Source organism: Diceros bicornis, chromosome 24, assembly GCF_020826845.1.
Source record: "Diceros bicornis minor isolate mBicDic1 chromosome 24, mDicBic1.mat.cur, whole genome shotgun sequence".
Taxonomy (NCBI): Eukaryota; Metazoa; Chordata; class Mammalia; order Perissodactyla; family Rhinocerotidae; genus Diceros; species Diceros bicornis.
The window spans coordinates 34861808-34883806 of NC_080763.1; the positions used below are offsets into that span (position 1 = coordinate 34861808).

Genomic DNA, 21999 nt, shown 5'->3' on the forward strand with positions numbered 1-21999 from the left:
CATATTCTTTGAGTAAGGAGAATCCCTTATCCTAAAAGGGAGCAAAAGCATAATCCAATCACATCACTTTATTAATAGTGTAGGTCTTAAAGGTTAACAGGGGAGAAAATTTTATTTTTAGAGAACCAAATTGATTAAAGTCCTCAGATTTAGCAGAACTTGCTAGGCCCTATTCAAAAGGTATAGGGATAATAGGCTTGAATACCAGACTATACTCAAAACAAATATCATTTGGGGAAAACGCCACACGTAAAAATGACAGACAGTTCTTGATGTACTGGGGAGTACTAACTATAAAGGGACCTGTCCAGCTGGCTCAGGGGCTCAGGTAGAATCACTTTGGAAGACACATCCACACCTTGCCCCCACCTTGAATCACTGATCGTGAGCCCGTACCCTCCACTTTAGCCGACCTGAGACACTGACCTTTACTGTTCAGGTAGGTGAGAAAGAATGTACTCCCAAGAAAAATTAAAAATAAACTTAAGGGACTGGCCTGGTGGTATAGTGGTTAAGTTAGCGTGCTCCGCATTGGCGGTCCAGGGGTTCACAGGTTCAGATCCCAGGCATGGACCTACACACCGCTTGTCAAGCCATGCTGTAGCAGGTGTCCTACATATAATAGGGGAAGATGGCCACAGATGTTAGCTCAGGACCAATCTTCCTCAGCAAAAAGAGGAGGATTGGTAACAGATATTAGCTCAGGGCTAATCTTCCTCACCAAAAGAAAAAAAACAAAATAAACTTAAAATTCAAACTCAAAATGCATTAAAAGAAAACACATTTAAATTCATGGCACTACTGTAAGTAGTTTTAGTCTATGTATGCTGATGTATCTCATAAGCACTATAATATTGTGTGAATTTTTTTCCTGCTTATGAAGATGTTTATAGCATTTCAGAGGATCTAATATACCAGGCCAGAACCATGTCTGTGATGCACCCTCAAGTCTGAGTATGCAGACTAGCAGGGACCGGGGAGAAGTCCTAGCCACCAGGATACTGGGAGCAATTGGGAGACAGAATGGATAGGCTAATCAATCACCTTAGCTTGGCCAGAGTGCAGGGCACGGGGAGTGGAGGCACAGGCAGTGAGGACTCCAAAGCCTGAGTGATGCAACAAGATGATTTAGAGTAGACACGCTTACATGACAAAGCCACAAATGCGTGGCCAAAGTTTGGGGACTCAAATGGTTTCACTGGAAAGACAGAACAGCAAGGTTTAGACAACCATTTTTATTACTTAATAAAATATTATGTAGAATATGCCTCGATGCAGAACAGTACAGAAGAGAGAAGAGTTTGCAAAGATAAATATGAGTTTAAAAGTCCAGTTTAGTCTCAGACTAGTTGGGTGACCTTGGGAAAGTTACTCAGTATCTCGGAGTCTGTTTCCCCATCTGCAGGAACAATAGGCCTGTTATAAAGTGGACGTGGTAAAGCAGAAGGCTTGCTGGGCACACGGTAAATGCTCTGGGAAAGGCAGCCAGAGATGAGGTTATGCTCTTTTATACATTGCTTCTAATAGGTGAGGAGTGATTACTTAATTCATGTTTATTTATTATAGTGAATATTAAAGAGCTGCATTTTCTACAAGGGACCTTCCTTGGGTTCTCAGTGCACTTCACCTTTCTTTAAAAGAGACCTGGAGCTCTCAGGTTTTTTGTCTTAACAAAGGGCCACCTTCCCAACTCCAGAACCACTCTCCAGCCCTCAGAGATCACGGCCAAGCATTTCAAGCTGTGCCCACCAGGACTCTGACCTTGAGAATTATATAAGGCATTAGGAACACTTCCATGGATGCTTCTCTCAGGCCTCACACGGGCAAACTGAACAAATGCAGCCCTGGGTTCCTGCATCGCCACAGGGTGTTTGTAACAGGTGGCTAACAAAGCAATCCTGGCTCAAGTCATGAAATCTTAACTCCCTTTAATGCATTGCTAAAACATTTCATTCATTCTTTCTGTTCCATTCCACAAAGCCTCCTCCATTTACCTTTTCATTTCCTCTAATTCATTATCTCTAAGCAAAAATCACTAAATTTCTAATCGATCCCAATTTTTTCCATAGATGATTAAACTCAAATGTGTTCCAAATAAGACAAAAATAGAGTAAAGTGGGAGGAGGGCGGATAAAAAAGTTAAAAGAAAAGAGCTGAAAACGTCAGAAGTAATGAGTTAAAGAAAAGACAGAGGGTAGAAGTTGTTGAGAACACTTAGGTTTAAAGGGCGCTCTCCTAGGTTGGTTGAGGCCCACCGGCACATGAACAGCTTACCCCTAGCGGCGGAAGTCCTTCCACAATGTTTTTCTTTCCAGAGAGGAGATCTGACACGGGCCTCTTCTTCAGGGAATCCCTCCGTGCTCGGTATCTCCCCGACGTGGTGAGGTCAGACTCGGACATGGAGGGCGTCAGCAGCCCATCTCTTCTGGGCCGCTGGGCCTCCACGAGCATGTGAACGGGGCTGCCGTCCCTCACCCTCTTCTCAGTCTCTGTGACGTGGGATTTAGGCTCGAGAATGTGCAGAGGGCTGGTGACTGCAGTGACCGAACCACAGGCGTAGCTCAGCTGTGGTTCTTGCGAGTAACTACCCCGGGGCTCCCGTGCCAGCAGAGAGAGTGCTGCCTGTGTTTTGTTTTCCTCTTCAAAATCTTCCTCCTCTTCACTGCTGTGTATGAGCATGGTAGCGTCTGAAAGAGATTTTTTATGACCATATCTCAGGCTTTCCTGTTCGTCCGTCTCTTCTCGTTTTGTTCTTTCGATGAAAACATTTGGCTGGGAGCCCGCTGAGATAGCCCGCGGGGCCACATCCGCCGCCGACGCAGACATGGTCCTCTCCTTCAGCCTCATGCCTTCAAAGCTGTGAGTCAGCCCAGCTATCTCAATGCTGTTCCTCTTCTGTAACTGAGCGTGCCGGGCCGAGGTGAGCGGCTCGCTGACCTCCTGGAGAGAATGAGCCACCGGCAAGCTGTCCTCTTGGAACGTCTGGACTGAGTGATGGACTCGCCTGGTAATGAGATCTGGGTTGCTACTGCTTATGTAGAGGTGGCGGGACAGGTCTGGGGTGCTGTTGGCGGGCCTGGGGTATGGGTAAGGTGGGGGTGGGCGGTACACCTGTGTTTTCATGATGTTGGGAGCTGGGTACTCCTGGGCCTGCAGCTGCACGTTGGTCAGCTCAGGCACACTGACGGCACCCACCACAGGCCGCCTCTCTGCGGGGTAGGGGTAAGGAGACTGGCTGTGGAAACTGTAATTCAAATTGAAGGGATAGTGGGCTGACTGGGGAGAGGTAAAATGGGCATGCTCCCGAATTTCAGGTTGGCTGTAGACCAGAGCATCTGGCCTGCTATAGGCGTATGAGCTGCCAATGTTGAGATTTCTCAGCGAGTGGCTCTGCCTTTCTGCGTGCGCCATTCCTCTGTTGAGCTGCTTCATCACAGTCTCATAATCTGGGGTCGGGCGGTAGGAGGGGGGTATGAGGGCACTGTGCCGATGTGATGGGACATAGTCGGGTCTCATGACGTCGCTCCCAGTAATACTTGGGTTAGAGGACATGGGTGAGGGCTGCATGTAGGGCTGAGGGTTATTTAAGGAGTTAGTGCTGTGTGCACTGTAGACACTGCCGTTACGGATCCGACCATTGAGGTCAATCTGGGCTCGATCCAAACTCGTCTGAGAGTGACAATAGTATCCGTTCTGGTTGGTAACAAAGAGGTTATCTGGAAAAAAAAAAAATATTTAAAATGAGATTTTTAAAATGTATTAAATTGGACCGATTACTCTAGACAAATATTGAGGTAGGCCCTGAATGTTGATGCCATTTTCTACATCACTTTTGAAAATCCATGCTGAAATGACCTGGCTTTACCTACAACACTATCTGAGTGGTCCTGGGCACATCATTTCCTGGAACCTCAGCTTCCTCTTCTATAGAATGGGGATAGCTCTGCCTACTCTAAGAGTTGTATTCAGGATTTGGCACCCAATAAGATTAGCCAAATCTAAGTCCAACATTAAGAGTACAATTGTATCACAAAATATTGTCTTTTTCTGAAATTCAAAAATATGTGTTTTACTAGAAAGATGAAACAGACTTTCTGGAACTCTGGGGAGCTGTAGGCAGAGACACTGTTCAAGGCATTGGGCCACTGACTTGCGTTCTCCCCCTGGTGGGGATGTGGCCTTGCTGAGGCTGAGCTAGTTCAAGCACCAGCTGTCTGTAAACACCTCCTTAAATGGGATTCTAGATTGTTTGTACAGGTTCTTCCAGAATGAAGATAAAAGGGCAACAGCTCAGCAGGATCTGAGCTTCTCTGGATTCCAGTCACTGTTGGTGACTCCAACCGTGTCACCAGGAGCTGCACACCTCATTAGGGGGCCAGAAGCCAAGAAGAACCATGTTAAGATAATCACACCTACCCCAGCCCCCAGGCTTCAGTAAGACTGGGATCCACAGCTAGCAGAATCAGGAGCCTAATCTAATCTACAGCGCTGTGTGTGTGCCTGTCCAGGGCTGGAAGGAGGCATGTTTCTTCCAGCCAATGTGTAGTTCACCTGAAGCACTGTCACTAATGAAGGTGATTTCTGACACTTCAAAGCAGCAGTCAAGTCCTCCAGAGAACAGTTGCCTTTGAAAAGCATTCATGACGGTTTAAGTGACAACTGATTATCAAAGTGAATATACCACAGTCTACTGTGTGAACTTTATTCTGGTGGCACACATAGCCACGAAGAACAGGACTCAAACGCATCACTGTATTCTTCCTGCTGATACACAATGCCTCCTTGTCCCTATACTTTTCCGGTATCTGGAATACTCTGCAACCTCCGAGTCTCTGCAGTGCCCCTTTTCTCACGGCCGTCACAGCTCAGGTCCTTTCTCAAGCCTGTCTGGACCAGCACGATACCTGCCTACCAGTCTCCCTGCCTCCAAGCCCCTCTCTGCACCCCACAAACCATCCATTTGTGAGCCCGTATGCATAAAAGACTATGCTAAGAACTGATGGGGAAAAAGATGACTAGAATCCAGGCAAATAAAAGGGGAAAGGTATATACAAAAATCACCATAATTCAAGGACGAAGTATTACAGTTTAAGGACATAAGTGTGACAGGAGTCCAGAGGAGGGGAGGATCACTTCCAGCTTGGGCTGGGTTGAGGGGGACAGGGAGAAAAAGATCAAGAAAAATCTCACAGAAGACGGCATTCGGAGGGGTAGGGTGGGTGGGGCAGGCATACCCAGCTTTCATCAGGAGCCGGGTCCCTCCACCTCTGGGTGCACGCAGGATTACACACCCTCACCTCTGGACATCAGGCAGAGCCATGTGACTAGTAACAGCCAAGGGAAAGTGAGCAGAGGGTTGAGAGCCAATTTCCATGCTCCCTTCCCCCTGCCACCCTGACCAGTGTTCCAGATGGAAGAGGCTCCCCCAGCCCGAGCCCTGAGGCAGGCTGACGTGGAGCAGAGCCCTCCTGCCAGTGCACGATGTAACCTGAGCAAGAGGTAATCTTTACTGTGTCAGCCACGGAAAGTTTAGAATTGTTTATTCCATAGCACACCCTAGCGTATCCTGACTGGATGGAAGCATGTGGGCATTCCAAGTGAGAGAGCAGCCCGGACAAAGCCGGATAATCTTGGCTGGAGTATTGGGTAGCTAGAGAGTAAAAGAACAGTGGGAAATAAGACTGAAAAAGTAGCCTGAGGGAATGTCGTGCAGAGCATTGAACACTGGGCAAGGAATGATAATCAGGGAGATGCGATGAGCCTGGCAGCCGCATATCAAATGAACCCAGGAGAGTGGGGAGGGAAGATATCAGCTCCCTTGATGCAATAGGTAGTGACAGGGGAAAAAAGCAGTGAGGACTAGACTGGATCAGGAGCACAGGGACAGAGAGAAGAGGATGTGGAAGGGATATTATATGAAGTTAGAGGCAAGTGGATTTGTAACTGACTGCATGTGGAGGGCAAAAAAAGAAAAGCAAAATTACACGCAGTTTGGAATCCAAATAACCAGGAGAGTGACTTCATCATAAAGATGAGGTAAGGAACATGGGAAAAGGGACAGGCTTGTGGAGTAGAGCAAAGAGCTCAAATTTAATATTTTAATTTTCAGCAAGTTGTAATAGCTGATAATATTTATTTATTTAGTGCTTACCATAAGCCAGGTACTCTACTGAGGGCTTTACTTAGGGAGCTCTGAGTAGCTCACAACGACCTATCAGACAGATGGAAATGTGGGGCTAGAGCACAGAAGTAATGATGGAGTAGAAAATATAGATTTGACAGTCACCCTTGCTGAAATCTGAAATGTGGATGAGACTGCTGGGGAAGCCTGCATAGGGAGGGAAGGGGCCACGGACAGACCTTCCAGGCAGCGAACAACATTCATGGTGCAGGAGGAAGAAGGAGAACCCAGCACACTGAAAAGAGATTTTTCAAGGAGAGAATGCTGGAATCTGATGGTCTGGAGGGTGTGTGGGGCACTGGGGACATGACAGAGGGCAGCTTGAACAGAACAGCAAAGGCAGAGTAGCAAACGGTAACCAAGAAACAGAAGCAGCACACAGGTGTTACTCTCCGAAGAAATGGGGTGACAAAGGAAAGGAAAAGTAATTCAAATTCAAACCATCGTTGGGAGAGAAAGGAGAGGAAAAACTATGAGGATGTTTATAGACCAAGGAAAAGGAATGAGTATCAAGGAATCACTAACAACGCGGAGAGAAGAGCCTTTTCCCAGAAGTGGGTGGGGCTGGGGCCACAAAACCAGATAAGGGCAGGGTGCAAGCAGGAGAGGATAGTGAAAAAGGTAAAAAACATTCTGAGGTGGACACTCTCGGCATCCACACCCCAAAGCCCTGCTCCCCTCCTGTCCACTTCACCACGTGGAATTCTCACCTCTACACATAAGGCCCTGCACAAACAATGGTCAAACCCACCTTCTGGTCCCTTCAGGCATCACTTCCTACCAGACCACTCTACTCTCTAAACACCCTCTTCCTCATCCTGTGCCATGGTCTTCACTGTCCCCCAAAACCAGGAGCAGCAATCCCAATCAGGTAGCCTCCTCTCTCTCTCCCTGCTGAAATCCATCCTCTTTCATGGTCCAGAAAGCCCCTCTCAATCTTCCCAACATGACGAGTTTTCCTCCGTTGAATGGCACAGTCAATGCTTGCTCTCTCTCATCAAAACAATCATGTTCTCTTTGTATTTAAGTTATCTATGTACTTGTCTTATCCTCCACTATTAGATTCTAAGCTTCGCAAAATGTGGAATTACTTCTCTGCATAAATCTCCTTGGCCTTTATAGTAGAGCCTTGTAGACAGAGTAGAGAGCAAATGTCTGTTAAAGGAATGCTTGAGATTCAGCTTTGGAGGCACTGTCTTAAATATAGCTCCCTATACTAATCAAAAGAAAAATAAAAATAAAATGTTTAAACCTTTACAATGGGAAGAGCTCAGGCATGGAAAATCAAAACGAACCTGGGACATCTTGTGCCAGAAAGCAAGGAGGAACTCGCAGGCTACCTGGGGGGCGCTAAAGGGACATAGGGGCCAGCTTGCAGGAATACCCATGGGCCAAATGTGGGATCATTTGAGCATCAAAATTTGATACTGCATTATTTTGTACACATGTCCAAGATATTGACTATCATGGCAGCTTCTTCTATGAATCCAAGATGGCTATAATCATGACAACAATTTTGGATGTAACTTCAGCCAAAAACTATCCTGGCTTCAAGATCTCCAAATCTTCATAATTTATTCAAATTGTAATAATTTTGTAAGGCATTTCAGAAACAGTGTACTCTACCTTGAGAAGAAGTGTATGGTTCTGTATAATGTCCGTTATAATGCAGCTGGGGTGGGGGAGGCATCACATAGGGCTGGGGTTTAGGCTAAGAAATGGAAAGTTGGAGACAGGGTTAAAACAAATTGTTTACGTAATATAAGTAAAGTAATTCTCTGCTGGTTTCTTTCTCTGCATTAAAAAACTTCTAAAAGAGACAAATACACTATATATGAAAAATAAACATGAAGACCCTATAGCTCTCACTATATCTATCATTTGCAATATTTCCCAGAATGACCAAGTCAAGCCCTATGCACTGATACCAGACATCAGAGAGCACAAGAAAACAAGCTGAATCCAAAAAGTTAAGAGCAAGAAGGAACAGATACAAATTTCCTGAATTCTTATATAAACATTTGATATGTAGTATATTTAATCTTATTAGACAAAATCATCTAGTATTTTAAATATCTACTAACTTCTGGTTATTCTTGGCTAATAGTCAAAATTTTTAATCTTGGGTTGGATCTAATATTTAAATATGTATGTTATATACATTATAGAAATATTAGGTTTAACTATGGAAAATCGCCACTTCTTTCGTCAAAACAATCAAATATCAGCACACTTCTGTGGCTCAACTCAAAGTATATTTTATTAAGGAGGATGACATCACTAAAAGAAAAAAAAGGCAATCCTATTTTTCTTTCTTTCTTACCAGAGACATCCTTGAAGAAGACCTCCTCCTAATTGGATTCACTGTGACGGTCTGGGTTTGCCTATAAAATAAGACATGGCTTTCAGAAGAGCATATATATATGTCATATGCATGTACAGAATCTTCCTAATTCTACCAAAATAAATTAATAAGAAGGTAACATGATAAATCTTCCAGAGCAAAAAAGACAGACTATTCCAATCATAAATTAGAGAAAAGAAAGGAGACTCGCTGTCCTGACTTGGGGTCTTGGCCCCTTCCTGCTGCCCAGACCCCTCAGACCACCCTGCAGGCTTTGAGCATTCCCATGGAGCATCAATTGTCTGGACTACCAGCAGGATCGGCAGGAGTATCTTTCCCTGGCCCACGCAGGTAAAACCTCTGGAGTGATCATAAGCAGAGAGAGAGAGGCAGGGCTCGATCACCCATGAACATTCCAGGGGAAGCAAGGCTCAGTGCAAATGCGTCTCTCCTGTGGGCCTGGGTTAGCACCAACCACCTCCATTAACAGTCCTGAGGGGGACCATCACTCGCCAGCCCAGAAGCGTGAAGCAATGGGAACTGCCTTTAATTAAAAGTCTGTTAACCACAGACAACAAACATAATGAAGAAATAGTTTATAACTCTGGTAACTTAAGAATCTATATTTCCTCTAAGAAACTTAAGAGAAAGCAAAAAAGTGGAAAATTTGGTTCAGCGGGCCTGCGGTAAACCTTTACTTTTCTTCGCAAGAAACTTCTCTCTGGTTTTAAATGTATTTTTCAAAAAGCAATGAGAATATTACGGACTGCTGAGTGACATTTATCAGATAACTTGAGATTTTAAATTATTCACAGCAAGTTCCATCTTTGAAAAAAAAAGTTAGGTCAAAAAGGAACAAGAAACAGAAAGGCCCATATGTAATCCTATCATTTTTAAACAGAGGCAGGATTTTTTGTTCTTGTGTGCAGTCAGTTTTATTGCAAATAAGATCTAGGAACCTAAACACATAGGGTTCTTGGCTTTGCTGATGACTTACATAATTTTATCAAACCACTTTTTTAGAAAAATCTTTTACCATCTGATCCTGGCTCATGGGCTTATGTGACATAATTAATCACGAAAATATCTTGTGACCCTTGGTTACAGTGTTCTAAGGGCTAATTACTAGAAAATCCATAATTACAAAGTAAATATTCAATCCGCTTAATCAGCAAATTTACCATAACATCAAGCCTCATGTCTCATACATTAACGTTATTCTTAGTACTCTAACAATTAGTATCTTATATTCAAACCCTGAATATTAGCTTACTTTTACAAGACTTTTGAGACACAAGAAAACTAGTGCTTATTAGGAACCTAACATCAGGTGACTATAATTGCGTTTACTAGTTGACTTTTTTTTAATTAAATGCTTCCTTTAAATAAATTCCTTTCATTATCATTAGAATGTATTAGGGGCCGGCCCCGTGGCTTGGCGGTTAAGTGCTCGCCCTCCGCTACTGGCAGCCCGGGTTCGGATCCCGGGCGCGCACTGATGCACCGCTTCTCCGGCCATGCTGAGGCGGCGTCCCACATACACCAACTAGAAGGATGTGCAACTATGACATACAACTATCTACTGGGGCTTTGGGGAAAAAAAAAAGGAGGATTGGCAATAGATGTTAGCTCAGAGCCGGTCTTCCTCAGCAAAAAAAGGAGGATTAGCATTAGCTCAGGGCTGATCTTCCTCACAAAAAAAAAAAAAAAAGTATTAAGGTTGTTGATGATAAATGCATGCCACTTTTCCAAAGGATGCTCCATTCTGCCAGAAGGTATTTTACTCAATAATAACAAAATGGATGTTAATTCCATTAGATGACAAAAATACAGATTGGTAAAGCACTATAGGGTCCTAATTGAGGCCTCCTTAGTGAAAAAAGTTGGGAAGCTATATCTGGGCTTTTTTTTTTTTAATACATTCCTTAACTGCATGTTAATATATTCCTTAAAATCAGTGTCAAGAACCTGAAGACACTGTATTTTATAGCCTTGAAATTTACTTTGCCTCTGCCTTTTCTCCACTGTCCAGGCTAGGTTTAGGCAAACTGGGTCCTGTGAAGTTTATGTTTAGTCCAGAAACTCACTAAATGGACTGAACTTTTAAAGTACTATAAATTCAGAACTGGAGAGAAAGGGTGGCTGATAGACTCTTCCAACAACATGTCCAGAGTTGCCCAGCCTGGAGCAAAAAAGGTAAAACTGAAGTGTATTAAACACAAAATCCAAGGATGCAGAGCTTAGGAACACAGGCAGCAACTCCCACACACGGTCTCTATCTTGGCACACTTGCTGGAGCATCCAGTGTGGAGGCGACACTGCCCACCTCAGAGGCCACTTCTGCTAAAAACAAGCCAACAAGTACGTATTCCTCCTGCCAAACTTTTTGACGTAGGCAGCCTCGCCAACAGTTCTAATATTCTAACCTCCTCTTTGTTCTTGCCAATGTTCTCGTAAATGCAGTTTAGTGTGAGATCAGCTGTCCTAAACTTGGTACACAAGAAAATGGTGTTGTTTTCTGGACTTTTTGAGCAGTTACTACGCTGATGGGTGGAGCTAAAAATGAGGCAGCTGAAGAACTCAGAAAAAATCACCGGAACATGTGCACTGGAGAAGACAAAATAAGAAAAGGCTGCTAGACCAAATAAAAGAAATTATAGTACTTACTGAAACAGTGCTAAAGACTGTACGTGATTACCTCACAGGATCCGAACACCAACCCCATGAGGGAGGCTGGTTATTATCCTGATTTTACAGATGAGGAAACTGATACTTAGATTAAGTAAATTGCTCCACGTCATATGGCAAATAAGGAGCAGAACTGGCATTTAAACCAGGCAAGTCTGTCAGATTTCTGAGCACAGGCCACAAACAACAATCGCTTATTTGTCTGACCCCCTCCCCAACCCCAACTGATCTGTAAGCTCCATGGAGGCAAGAAGACATACCATGGTATCTCTGGTCTCTGGCACACAAGGAAGCTCGCAAATGTTTGTGGAACAAATGAAGGCTACAGTGAGGGAGAGCTGATGGTGATGCTTATCATGAAGCATTTATAGCTGAGCTCACATTTCTAAGCGGTGTCTGAATTTCAGCTTGTGAGCTTCCCTTCTTATACATTTATAGCTAGTGAAGAGGAGTGAGATTTTCATGAACAAAACATGTATTAAATGGTGGAAATACCTAGAAAATGTTAGTCTCAATAACTCTCCTCTAATGCGACAGGGATAGGGGTTATTCTATCTTCTTCCAGGCCCCGTACAGTCTCTTCAAACCCAGCAGTAGACCGAGAAGAAGGGGTAGCCCCTACTCGCTTCCAGACAGGGACCCCTCCAGTCAGTGTCCTGATCACGCAAGTCTGCAGAACGAGGTGGACACCAGCTGCCATGCTCACTGACAGCCCTAAACTGCAGGGAACATACACCAACACTCTCACTGCTCGGCAAGCAGCCTGCCGGTGACTGAAATCCAAGCTCCTCCCTAGAGAAAGTCTCTTGAAACCTCCATCACTTGGCTTTGCAGATTAGAGGATACCATCCTCCTCTTCCCCCTAATAAAGAGAAAAGCCTCCTCCACCAAGATCCCTCTCCAGATCCTTATTCTCTCCTAGTCTTTTTCTCATGTAAATTAGAGCGGATGATCACAGCATGATCAGTTCTGGGGTTTAGGGTTGGGCAGAGCAGGGTTGGAAGAAGCTTTTTGACCTAATAGACTGACATTATCTCATCTAGTTCCTAATCCAACCCTAAAGGAATGTTAAGTAAAGGTTCCATTATCCTCATTTTGTGAGTTAAAAAACAAAGAGATTGTTATCTAACATTTCTAAGGCTTGGGTAACATAAAAAGATGATTCTGTTACCTAAAGTACATTGTTTAAAAGTTGAGGGAGGGGGCAAGACTAACGGATCATGCCATTCTATAAATCCTAAAATATAGTCATCTGGGTCAAGTCAAGGTTAGATAAATCACATAAGGCCATCCCAAACACCACTATATTATAAATCAAGACTAAGGGGTGGGGAAAGGGACACTCTAGGAGTCAAGTTCTCCTTTCTATGCAAGTAGAATCCATCCCCTGAGCCACCAGTCGCTCCAGGCTGAACCAGATGCTCAGAATCCACCGTCCAGTTCTAGGCCTGCTGCAGTTTCATTAAAAGCCCATTACACTTGAGTTTACCCATCTGGACCATGAGAACGAGTCTATATCAGAATCGTCATAATATTAAATGTGACTGAAGAGTCTAGGTTGAGAGCCTTAAAAGAAATGACCATGAAAATTAATGTTATTTTCAGTTTTATTACCCATCAAAATATTAAAAGCTAAGAATTCATTTACTTCACCTGGGTAACAAGTGCTCACAATGAAACATATTAGTTTTCCACAGAATGAAGTAGATAGCATCCATCATAAACAATTACATAGGAACAGTTCACGGAAATGGACTTCCACAATCTACTGGAAGCACAGAGATTAAAAACAAAAGGTGGAAAATAGCCCTTTAAATATCATTATTTCATTTTTAAAAACTCATTTTCCTTATATATGCAACTGAAGACCATATTAATGTGGTTTTATTTATATTTGGCAATAAACAGCAATATTACAAAAAATTAGGTTTCTAAAATTGAATCATTTACCACAAACAATTTATTTCTTTTCCATCTGAACTTTAAAATCATTACCAGGTAGTGATTTGCCGAAAAATCTTTTTTTTTTTTTTTTGTGAGGAAGATCACCCCTGAGCTAACATCCGTGCTAATCCTCTTTTTTTTTTTTTTTGCTGAGGAAGACCGGCTCTGAGCTAACATCTATTGCCAATCCTCCTCCTTTTTTTTTCCCCAAAGCCCCAGTAGATAGTTGTATGTCATAGCTGCACATCCCTCTAGTTGCTGTACGTGGGACGCGGCCTCAGCATGGCTGGAGAAGCGGTACGTCGGTGCGTGCCCGGGATCTGAACCCGGGCCGCCAGTAGCAGAGCGCGCACACTTAACTGCTAAGCCACAGGGCCGGCCCATGCCAAAAAATCTTTTTAAAAAGACATTAAGCACCAACCAATATGGACGCCTACTAGAAAGGGATTATATTGTGTGGTTTATTCAAAATGATTGACTCTCCATTATTTTCCAGAAGAGGAATGAACCGAGGTAATGATGGTTCAATATTCTGAATACCGTTAAACTTATAAAAGGCTTTAAACTTATGAAAAGGCTGTGGTCCAACAGATTGTATATCTCCTGCTTAAACGTCAGAACACTACTTCTGCATAAAAATAATGTCACACATGGCTGGGTCACCAGGCCAGCCCAGAGGAGCCCCAAATGCAACTATCCTTGACTAGCAGCACAACTGAATCTAGCCACCAGGGGGAACACTTTCACACACACATGCACCCAGAACTCCAAGCTGTTTTCCAATTTACAATCAGTAAGAAAAGGAAATCAGACAAGGAGCAAAAAGGGCTCTTCTCACCTCTGACTTCCATCACTGTCTCACTCAGGCTTCCATCATTCACTGAGCCTTATATATGAAGCACCTTCCCATATACTGAGGCAGGAAGATAAATGAGAGCAGAGCCTGCCCTCCTGGAGCTCCATCAGACAAGACAGACAAATCCACATTAAAACAGCAGACACAAAACACTCTTAACAATCTAGCGCAGCGGCTAAGAGCATAGGCTCTAGTCTCGCTGCTCCCAATGGCTAGTTGCATGGCAGAGGCATGACACATCACTTCTCCAAGTCTCCAGCCCTTCATCTATAAAAGGACAACAATAATTGTACCAAACAGGGTTACTGTAAAGATTAAAGGAGATAGAAGCTCTCAGCATAATGCCTGACACAGAGAAAGCATTCACTGAATTAGAGTTCATGTTATGAAAGGGGTAGGAGAAAAACAGAACTTTGAGAGTGGTACTGAGCACTAAAGCAAGCTAAACGCATGGTTGACCCCAGGGGGGCTACATTTAAACTGGATCTTGAAGAATGACTAAGAGTCTGCCAGAGAAGAGGAGGAAGGAGATTCCAGCAAAGGCCTGGGCTGCAAGAGGCATTAGCATTGTAAGGACTGACGGGTTCTGGGAGTGAGGATCAAAGGTCAGCAGGCCCGATGGGCCCAGAGGAGGATCACAGGAATCTGCACTTAATCTGCAGCTAAGGAAGCCTGGAGGAGAGGAACAGGCTCAGATTCAGTCCTGAGCTACAACTCTGAGAGCAGTACTACATCTTTTACTGATTCATCCAGAAGGCTGGCTGAGCCAGGTGAGATGTGGCAGGTGAGGCCAGATAGGAGACAGCTGCAATGGGCCAAGGAGAGAGTACAACTTAAAGAAAGGTTGTGGGGATAGAGTGGAACCTTTCAGTCTCAATTTAGATGTCACTCTGCTGGGAAGCCCTTCCTAACTTGGTGGTTCTGGGTCAAGTACCCTTCTCCTAAGGGATCATATAGCACCACAGATATACCAAATCAGAGCTCTTAACACTTGTTTCTGCATATTCATTCAACAAATTCACGGTGGGCCAGGCCCTTGCTCAGCACTGGGAATACAGGAGTTAACAAGACAGGAGAGTGTCTGTCCTTCACTGCTGTGAAGCTTACCTGCTGGGAGGGGATCCAACAATAAGTAAACAAATACACAAATTCAAGCAGTGCTAACTGCTAAGAAGAAGAATAAAACAGGGTAGGGGAATAAAGAGAGACAGCAGCAGCCAGGGAACGGGACACACAGGGTAGTCAGGGACAGCCTCTCTGAAGAGGGGCACCTCTGATCAGACAACTGATGCAATGGGGGAGCGAAGCGTGTGAAGACATAAGAGAAGAGCATTTCAGGCCGAGGAAGGGGCAAGTACAGCATCCCCAAGGGTGGAACATGTTCACAGACCAGAAGGGTACTAGTGTGGCTAGAACAGGGTGAGCAAGGAAGAGGGTATAGGAAACAACGTTGGAACCAGGCAAGGAGCAGATCGTGTACAGCCTTGTACTCCTGTTTTAAGCATGATGGAATGCCAATGCACGGTTTTAAGAGTGACAGCATCTGACTCATGTTAAGCCAAGATCATTCTGGCTGACTTATAGAAAGTAAGCTACAAGCAGGGCAGGCACAGAAACAGGCAGAGAGTCAGAAGGCTACTGCAATGTTCCAGATAAGAAACTATGGCACTGGTGCTAAGTTTTTAGCAGAGGAGGTGGCAAAAATGGTCAGATTTCAGATATATTTTGAAGGCAGAGCTTGCTGATGAATTGGATGTGGCATAAAAGAGAAACAGGAATTAAGTAGGACTCCTAGGTTTGGGGCCCGGGCAGCTGGGTGAATATGGTGTGCTGCCATTTGTGGAAATGGGAAAGAACAGGGAAGCAGCAGGTTTGGGGGCAGGAAAAGGAGGAGCAAATCAAGAGTCTCGGTTTAGACATATCAGATTTGAGATGCCTGTTAGGTACCCAACTGGAGATGTCAAGTAGACAGTAGGATGCATGAGTCAAGAGCTCAGGGAGAAGAAGGGCAGGAAATAAAGACTAGTGCCCTTTCAGCATATAGGTGCTATTTTAAGCCTGAGACAAGGTGAACCCTCTAGAGAACAAGTGGAGATGAAAAGAGGTCCGAGGATTAAACCAGCAAAGGTGACTGAGAAAAAACAGCCTCAAAAGAGGAACAGCAGGGGTGCCAACCCGGTGGTATAGCGGTTAAGTTTGCGCACTCTGCTTTGGCGGCTCGGGGTTCGCAGGTTCAGATCCCAGGCACGGACCAACGCACCGCTTATCAAGTCATGCTATGGCAGCGTCCCATATAAAGTAGAGGAAGATGGGCACGGATGTTAGCCCAGGGCCAATCTTCCTCAGCAAAAAAGAGAAGGATTGGCAACAGATGTTAGCTCAGGGCTAATCTTCCTCAAAAAAAAATAGAGGAACAACAGAAGAGGGTGGGGTCCTGACAGTCAAGGAAGAGCAGGGTGCAAGAAGCAAGGGGTGGTCAGAGGTTAAGTGCTGCTCAGCAGATGAAGTGACCTGAAATGACCACCAGATGAAGGTCACTGTCCCTGTGACAAGCAGTGTCAGTGGTGTGGCAGCTTAGGGGAAACAGGGTGGTAAGAAGGAGGAAAAGCAAATATATACAGCTCTTTTGAAGAAATCTGCTACAAAGGAGAGCAGAGATATGGCACTGTGGCTACAGGGCACATGGAATGCAAGAAAAGCGTTGTAAGATGTGAAATATTCCAGCATGTTTGTATGCTGAGGGAATGATCTAGCAGGGAGGGGGAATTCCACGTGGGCTAAGAAAAATGCACATTAGGAAGAAGGGGCATAAATTCTTCAAATGGCTTGAAAAGCTGAATAATCTTTACTCAACATGCTGACAGAAAAAAATAAAGGACATTCTCTCTTTTTTTTTTTTTTGTGAGGAAGATCAGCCCTGAGCTAACATCTGATGCCAATCCTCCTCTTTTTCCTGAGGAAGACTGGCCCTGGGCTAACATCCGTGCCCATCTTCCTCCACTTTATATGGGACACCGCCATAGCATGGCTCCACAAGCAGTGCGTCGGTGCGCGCCTGGGATCCGAACTCGCGAACACCGGGCCGCCGCAGCTGAGCACATGCACTTAACCGCTTGCACCACCGGGCCGGCCCCAGGACATTCTCTTTTTAACTTTCATCTATTCGAATGACTCTAGTAACTAGTTCAAAGAAATCTTAGAGGCATATCTGTAGCTATTAGAAGTTGGTCCAAAGCTAAAATGAAAAAAATTTGAGAAATATCATTTTAATATGCAAAAGCAAAGAGTTTATTATAAAAGTATCATTTTTTCATAAAATTTGCCTTTTGAGATGATACAATACAGCTCAAGATGAAAATTTTTAAACTCATTCTCTACAATTTCCATGAGCAGGATATACTTACAGGCTACATTGATTTAATCTGTAAAATTTGTGTCGCGCAACACACAGTCTCCACACATATTTTGCTGTTTCCATGTCTTCCTAGCAAACAAAACATGCATAAAGTAAATGAAAGCACATTTACAACTTGATACAGAGTTTGAGGACAAGACATAATCAGGTGACATATTATGTCAAAGTCACTTTTAACACACTGATTCTTTCATTTTCTAATACTGTGCCCATCATACAAATGCTCTAATTAGGATTTAAACTATGAAGACAAAAAAAATCTAATAGTATGATTCTCAAACAGTTTCAAAATGACTTAGGAATTTAAAAATTATGAAAATATCAACTTTTATTTTGACAAATAGGTGCTCAAAGATATTTTTAAACAAAACATTAGACTCAGTGACTCAATATTGCCTTTGTCAAGAGAACAAAAGTAAATAACTGCGAAATAATATTTCTACAGAGCCATTCAGTTATTAAGGGAAATTAAGATATTAAGTGCTTACTTTCTCCTCTACTTAGTCCCTTGAATTTAAAGATCATCATGATCAGATAGTATTTATCCAAGGACTCATTAATTCATTCAATATTTACTGAGCAACTATTTTTTGCCAAGTGCTATTATGCAAAATGTTATAAAATTTTAAAATGTTTTATACAACTACGAAATATTATAATTTTAATGCCACCCCCTCAAACACAAAGAAATGCTGATTTGTTAACTTTTAGGAAAAACATTCCATGCAGATTCCTAATGTTTACTCACAGTTTGAAACTGGATGGTCTCTTCTTTATTTGCCAGCTCTAATGCAAAAAAGGACTTATTGTGGGACATGTTAGCAATATCATGCCACCTAAAGAACAACAAATAGAAAATGGCAACGTGAGCGCTCATGTTTATACCAGGAGGTAAAATAATACATGATTCTTCCTTCTTGAGCTTGATGTATAAGTTAATATTTGTTAATCACTTTAGAAATAAAACACTTGTTTTAATCAGCTAGCACACACTTTCTAATTGAAGAGACAACAGCTGGTTGCCAAAAATAAATGCATGTACACTAAATGAGGGTAAAGAATATTTAAAAATGTAAAACCTATTTATCCTCATTTGCTAGATTAATTAGATCAAAGATCCTTATCTTAGCTGACTGCCAATGCCTCCTTAATTCATTCAAGAAACATTTTAACCCATTATAACAATGCCAGAAATTGTGTTAGGTCCTAAGGATTCTAAGACCAGTAAGGCACAGTGCATCCGGCAAAGGGGCAGAGCTGGAGGATGGGGGTGAGAGAGAGAACATAGAGGCAAATAAGTACTGTTAAGTTTTGCAGGTACACAAGGTAAAATAAGGCACAGGAGTGGGGTGGGGGATGCTCTGAAAAGCTTCAGGGTGAAGACAAAGTTCAAATTCTAGGAACCCAAACAGTGAACTATTCTGTGTTTACCAGGATTCAAACTCCTACCTTGTACTTTCTAACTGTATTTTACCATGTTTAGATTTTACATATTAATATTCTATTTTATGACATAACTGTCTCATTTTATGTAAGGAAAAAATGGGTCTGGAAGAAAAATTCTACCCCTCTTTATCCTTCTCCATTATATTAGATTTATTTATCTTAAATTTATTTAAATAAATAAAATTAATTTGTAGGGATTCAATATGTAATTGTTAAACCTAAAGATTACTGGCGCCACATTAAAGAAGGCAATTTTAAAAATTCCTATCCAGTGAGATGAAGGAAGCCTGTCGGATGCCTCCAGTTTTCACGGGGCCCTTTGGGCACTGACAGAGTCTTGCCCTTTTGGTGCAGTCCAGATCCATTTTCCGCCCTCTACCCCCCGGCTCAGTATGTTGAGAAGACGTAACAAGCAGCTTGGGGACATGAGAGCAACTGCCAAAGGGGAGCCGCCTGACCCAGTGCAGTACAGTCAAGGAGTGGGGTTCTGCTCCCCAAGCCGGGCATGCTCTCCGTGGTCATAGTTACCACAGAGAATTCAGGGCCCAAAAGGCAGTAAAGCAAAGGAAATGAGAAGGAAGAAAGGTCAGCTTCAAGAAAAAAAATCTTAAAATGAAAAACTAGTTCTCAAGAAGAAATGGTCGGGATGGTTTAGAAAGCGTGAACAGTGGCAAAAAAAGTTTTTTTTTAAGTTCCTTTTAATAAAAGAAGCCATTTAACACAGTGGTTAAGAGTCCAGCTTGAAGTAGAGAATCTGAGTTCCTGATTATGCCTGTTAATAATTGGGTGACTTTGGACAAATCACTTAGCTTGTCTAAGCCTCAATCACTCCACGTGGAAAATGGTGGTAATGCCTTCTGCTCAGAGTTTTAGTGACGATTACACGAGCAAACTCGCAGAAAGCACTCAGCACAAGACCTGGCTCATGATAAGCACACGATAAACAGTAAACACAAAGGAACCAAAAACCAAAATGACAATGTTTTACTATTTTATAAAAACAATATAAACTTTTAATTTTTCATCAAGAGACAACAGAATCAAAGTAGACAGAATCCCGGAGTAAAACTGGAACTATTTCGATGAAATGACACTTTGGATTTTCTAGATTATGGATTTTAAGGAATGAAATGGCAGGGATTGATCAACATGGTCCAATTCACTACCTTAAGATATAAATTAGAACACAGAATACTGAAAAGGAAACATAAATCACCTGCAACTTCACTGTTCAGAGTGGGCCACTGTTAGCACACTGCCATATATCCTTTGTCTTTCTTACTATACACATTCTAAGATTTCCACAAACGAATAGTATCATTTTTTTATAAACAGGGAAAAAAAAAAATCAACATTATAAAAAGTAATTGAAATTTGCTTAGATGTTGGTATTTTAGAAATTTTGGTACATAACTATAGTCAGAGAAAGGCCTAGATTTTCCACAAGAAATAACCCCGGAGAGCTCAAATGAAAAATTCACATCAAAACAAAGAATGGCCCCATATGGTAAGAAAAAGGTCACATATTTTTAAGCATTTCATAAGTACGCCCATCATTATAAGCACAGTTTTCTGCACATTTGGTTTTGAAGAAAGTGGCTTATAAAAAGAACCACTGCAGTCAGCTGGTATTTTATTCTGGGAAGGGCATATTTCCATTTCCTAATGAGACCTTAGGAAAGACTTGTGAGCAATATAACTAGCATAGGTACTCAAAAATATCACCAACAGAGCAACAGAAAGTGCACAGAAAGATGTAAGAAAAATACCTAAATATCACAGGAGGCCTTCCATTCTTGTGTTTCACAAAGATACCTTCAAGACATGCGCCAATGGATATGTCACTGCCTTGGCTATCCTAAGAGGCGAAAGCAGAAAAAGAAACACTCAGGCAATAGGTGCATAAGAACTGCAACATCTACACCCAGTTCCCTAAACTTGTTTCCAGATATAAAACATTCAGAAGACCTATGCTGAAGGGAAAAAGTCTGAAAGGGATAAATGTACCGTCTGGTAAATATGTATGAAAATAGAAAGAGTTGGGCTCCTTAAGGAACTCTATTTCAAGAGCATCTCAAAGAACAAAACTGCAAAACAGGAATGTCCTTTACTACAAAATTCTGATCACAAGGACCTCAGCTTTTAAGCCTCCAGACTTTTGCACGTCTTCAGCCTTTGCACAGCAGGGCATCCTGGGCTTCCCCACTACTCTCCCAGATTTACTGAGATTAATTTTGGAGAGTCCCAGGCTCCGCGTCATGCTTACCTTTGCAGGGTAGCTCTCTTCTCCGTAGCCATCCATTCTCTCCACCTCCTGCATGTACAGCATTTCAGCGTCAGGAGCTGTGAGCCCTCTGCAACCCAAAATATGTTAGTGCAATTGTTCACAAAACTAAAAATGAAAAAAAAAAGCTTTTCTAAAAAACTACATACCAATTACGCATAAGACATTATAAACTTTTCAAGTTTCTAAGCATCTGTAATTAGTTATATCATTCTATCAGTATTTACTGAAAAATCGACTACATGCAAAGCACTGTGCTGAACACTGAGGGTTAGTTATACGAGATCCCATCCCTTGTTCTTTAGGTGGGCCAGGGGGATGTGGGGAACAACCCCCTAAAAAAGTCTTCAGTGAAAACTAGGATTCTTTCTAAACCACTGAGTAACTGCTTATTATCCAAAACATCAGGCACTACTAAGCATTGTGTACTAAATGCCAAATGCTAAGTGCAGGAAATAAGAGTTAGAGGATGGAAATCCTTTTCAGCTCAGTGACAGAATTACAAGGATGGGCAAGAAGGCAGTGTGGGTAAAGAAGGTACTCAACTGCATGGAGACTTGCCTCCCTAGCCTCATCTTCTGCTGCTACCCAACACCGACAAGGCACCCCACACTGCAACCATCCCAAACTCTGCATTTCTCTGAATGTACAATGTTCCCTCATGACTCTGGGACTTTGCACATGCTAATCCCTCTTCCTGGTATACCTGTCACCCACCTGTGCATCTGGTCAATCTCCAATATCCTTCAAGACCCAGCCTATGCATCACTCCTTCTTTGTCACCTTCTGTGATTCCCAAGTCTAAGTCAGATGCCCCCGCTCTGTGCAGACCCATCACATT

General features: G+C 42.9%; 1 protein-coding gene across 2 annotated transcripts in view; it reads right to left on the reverse strand.

Moving 5' to 3' along the window:
* PTPN21 (protein tyrosine phosphatase non-receptor type 21) overlaps nt 1–21999 on the reverse strand; it is a 79428-nt gene that overhangs the window by 18661 nt on the left and 38768 nt on the right. For both annotated transcript variants that reach the window (XM_058567507.1, XM_058567508.1), the window contains exons 7-13: nt 21141–21228; nt 20644–20732; nt 18177–18264; nt 17418–17497; nt 8505–8565; nt 7808–7892; nt 2275–3716 (exon numbers count right to left, since the gene is read on the reverse strand). In XM_058567507.1, the coding sequence (XP_058423490.1) occupies nt 2275–3716; nt 7808–7892; nt 8505–8565; nt 17418–17497; nt 18177–18264; nt 20644–20732; nt 21141–21228 (1933 nt within the window). The remainder of the gene's footprint in view (nt 1–2274; nt 3717–7807; nt 7893–8504; nt 8566–17417; nt 17498–18176; nt 18265–20643; nt 20733–21140; nt 21229–21999) is intronic.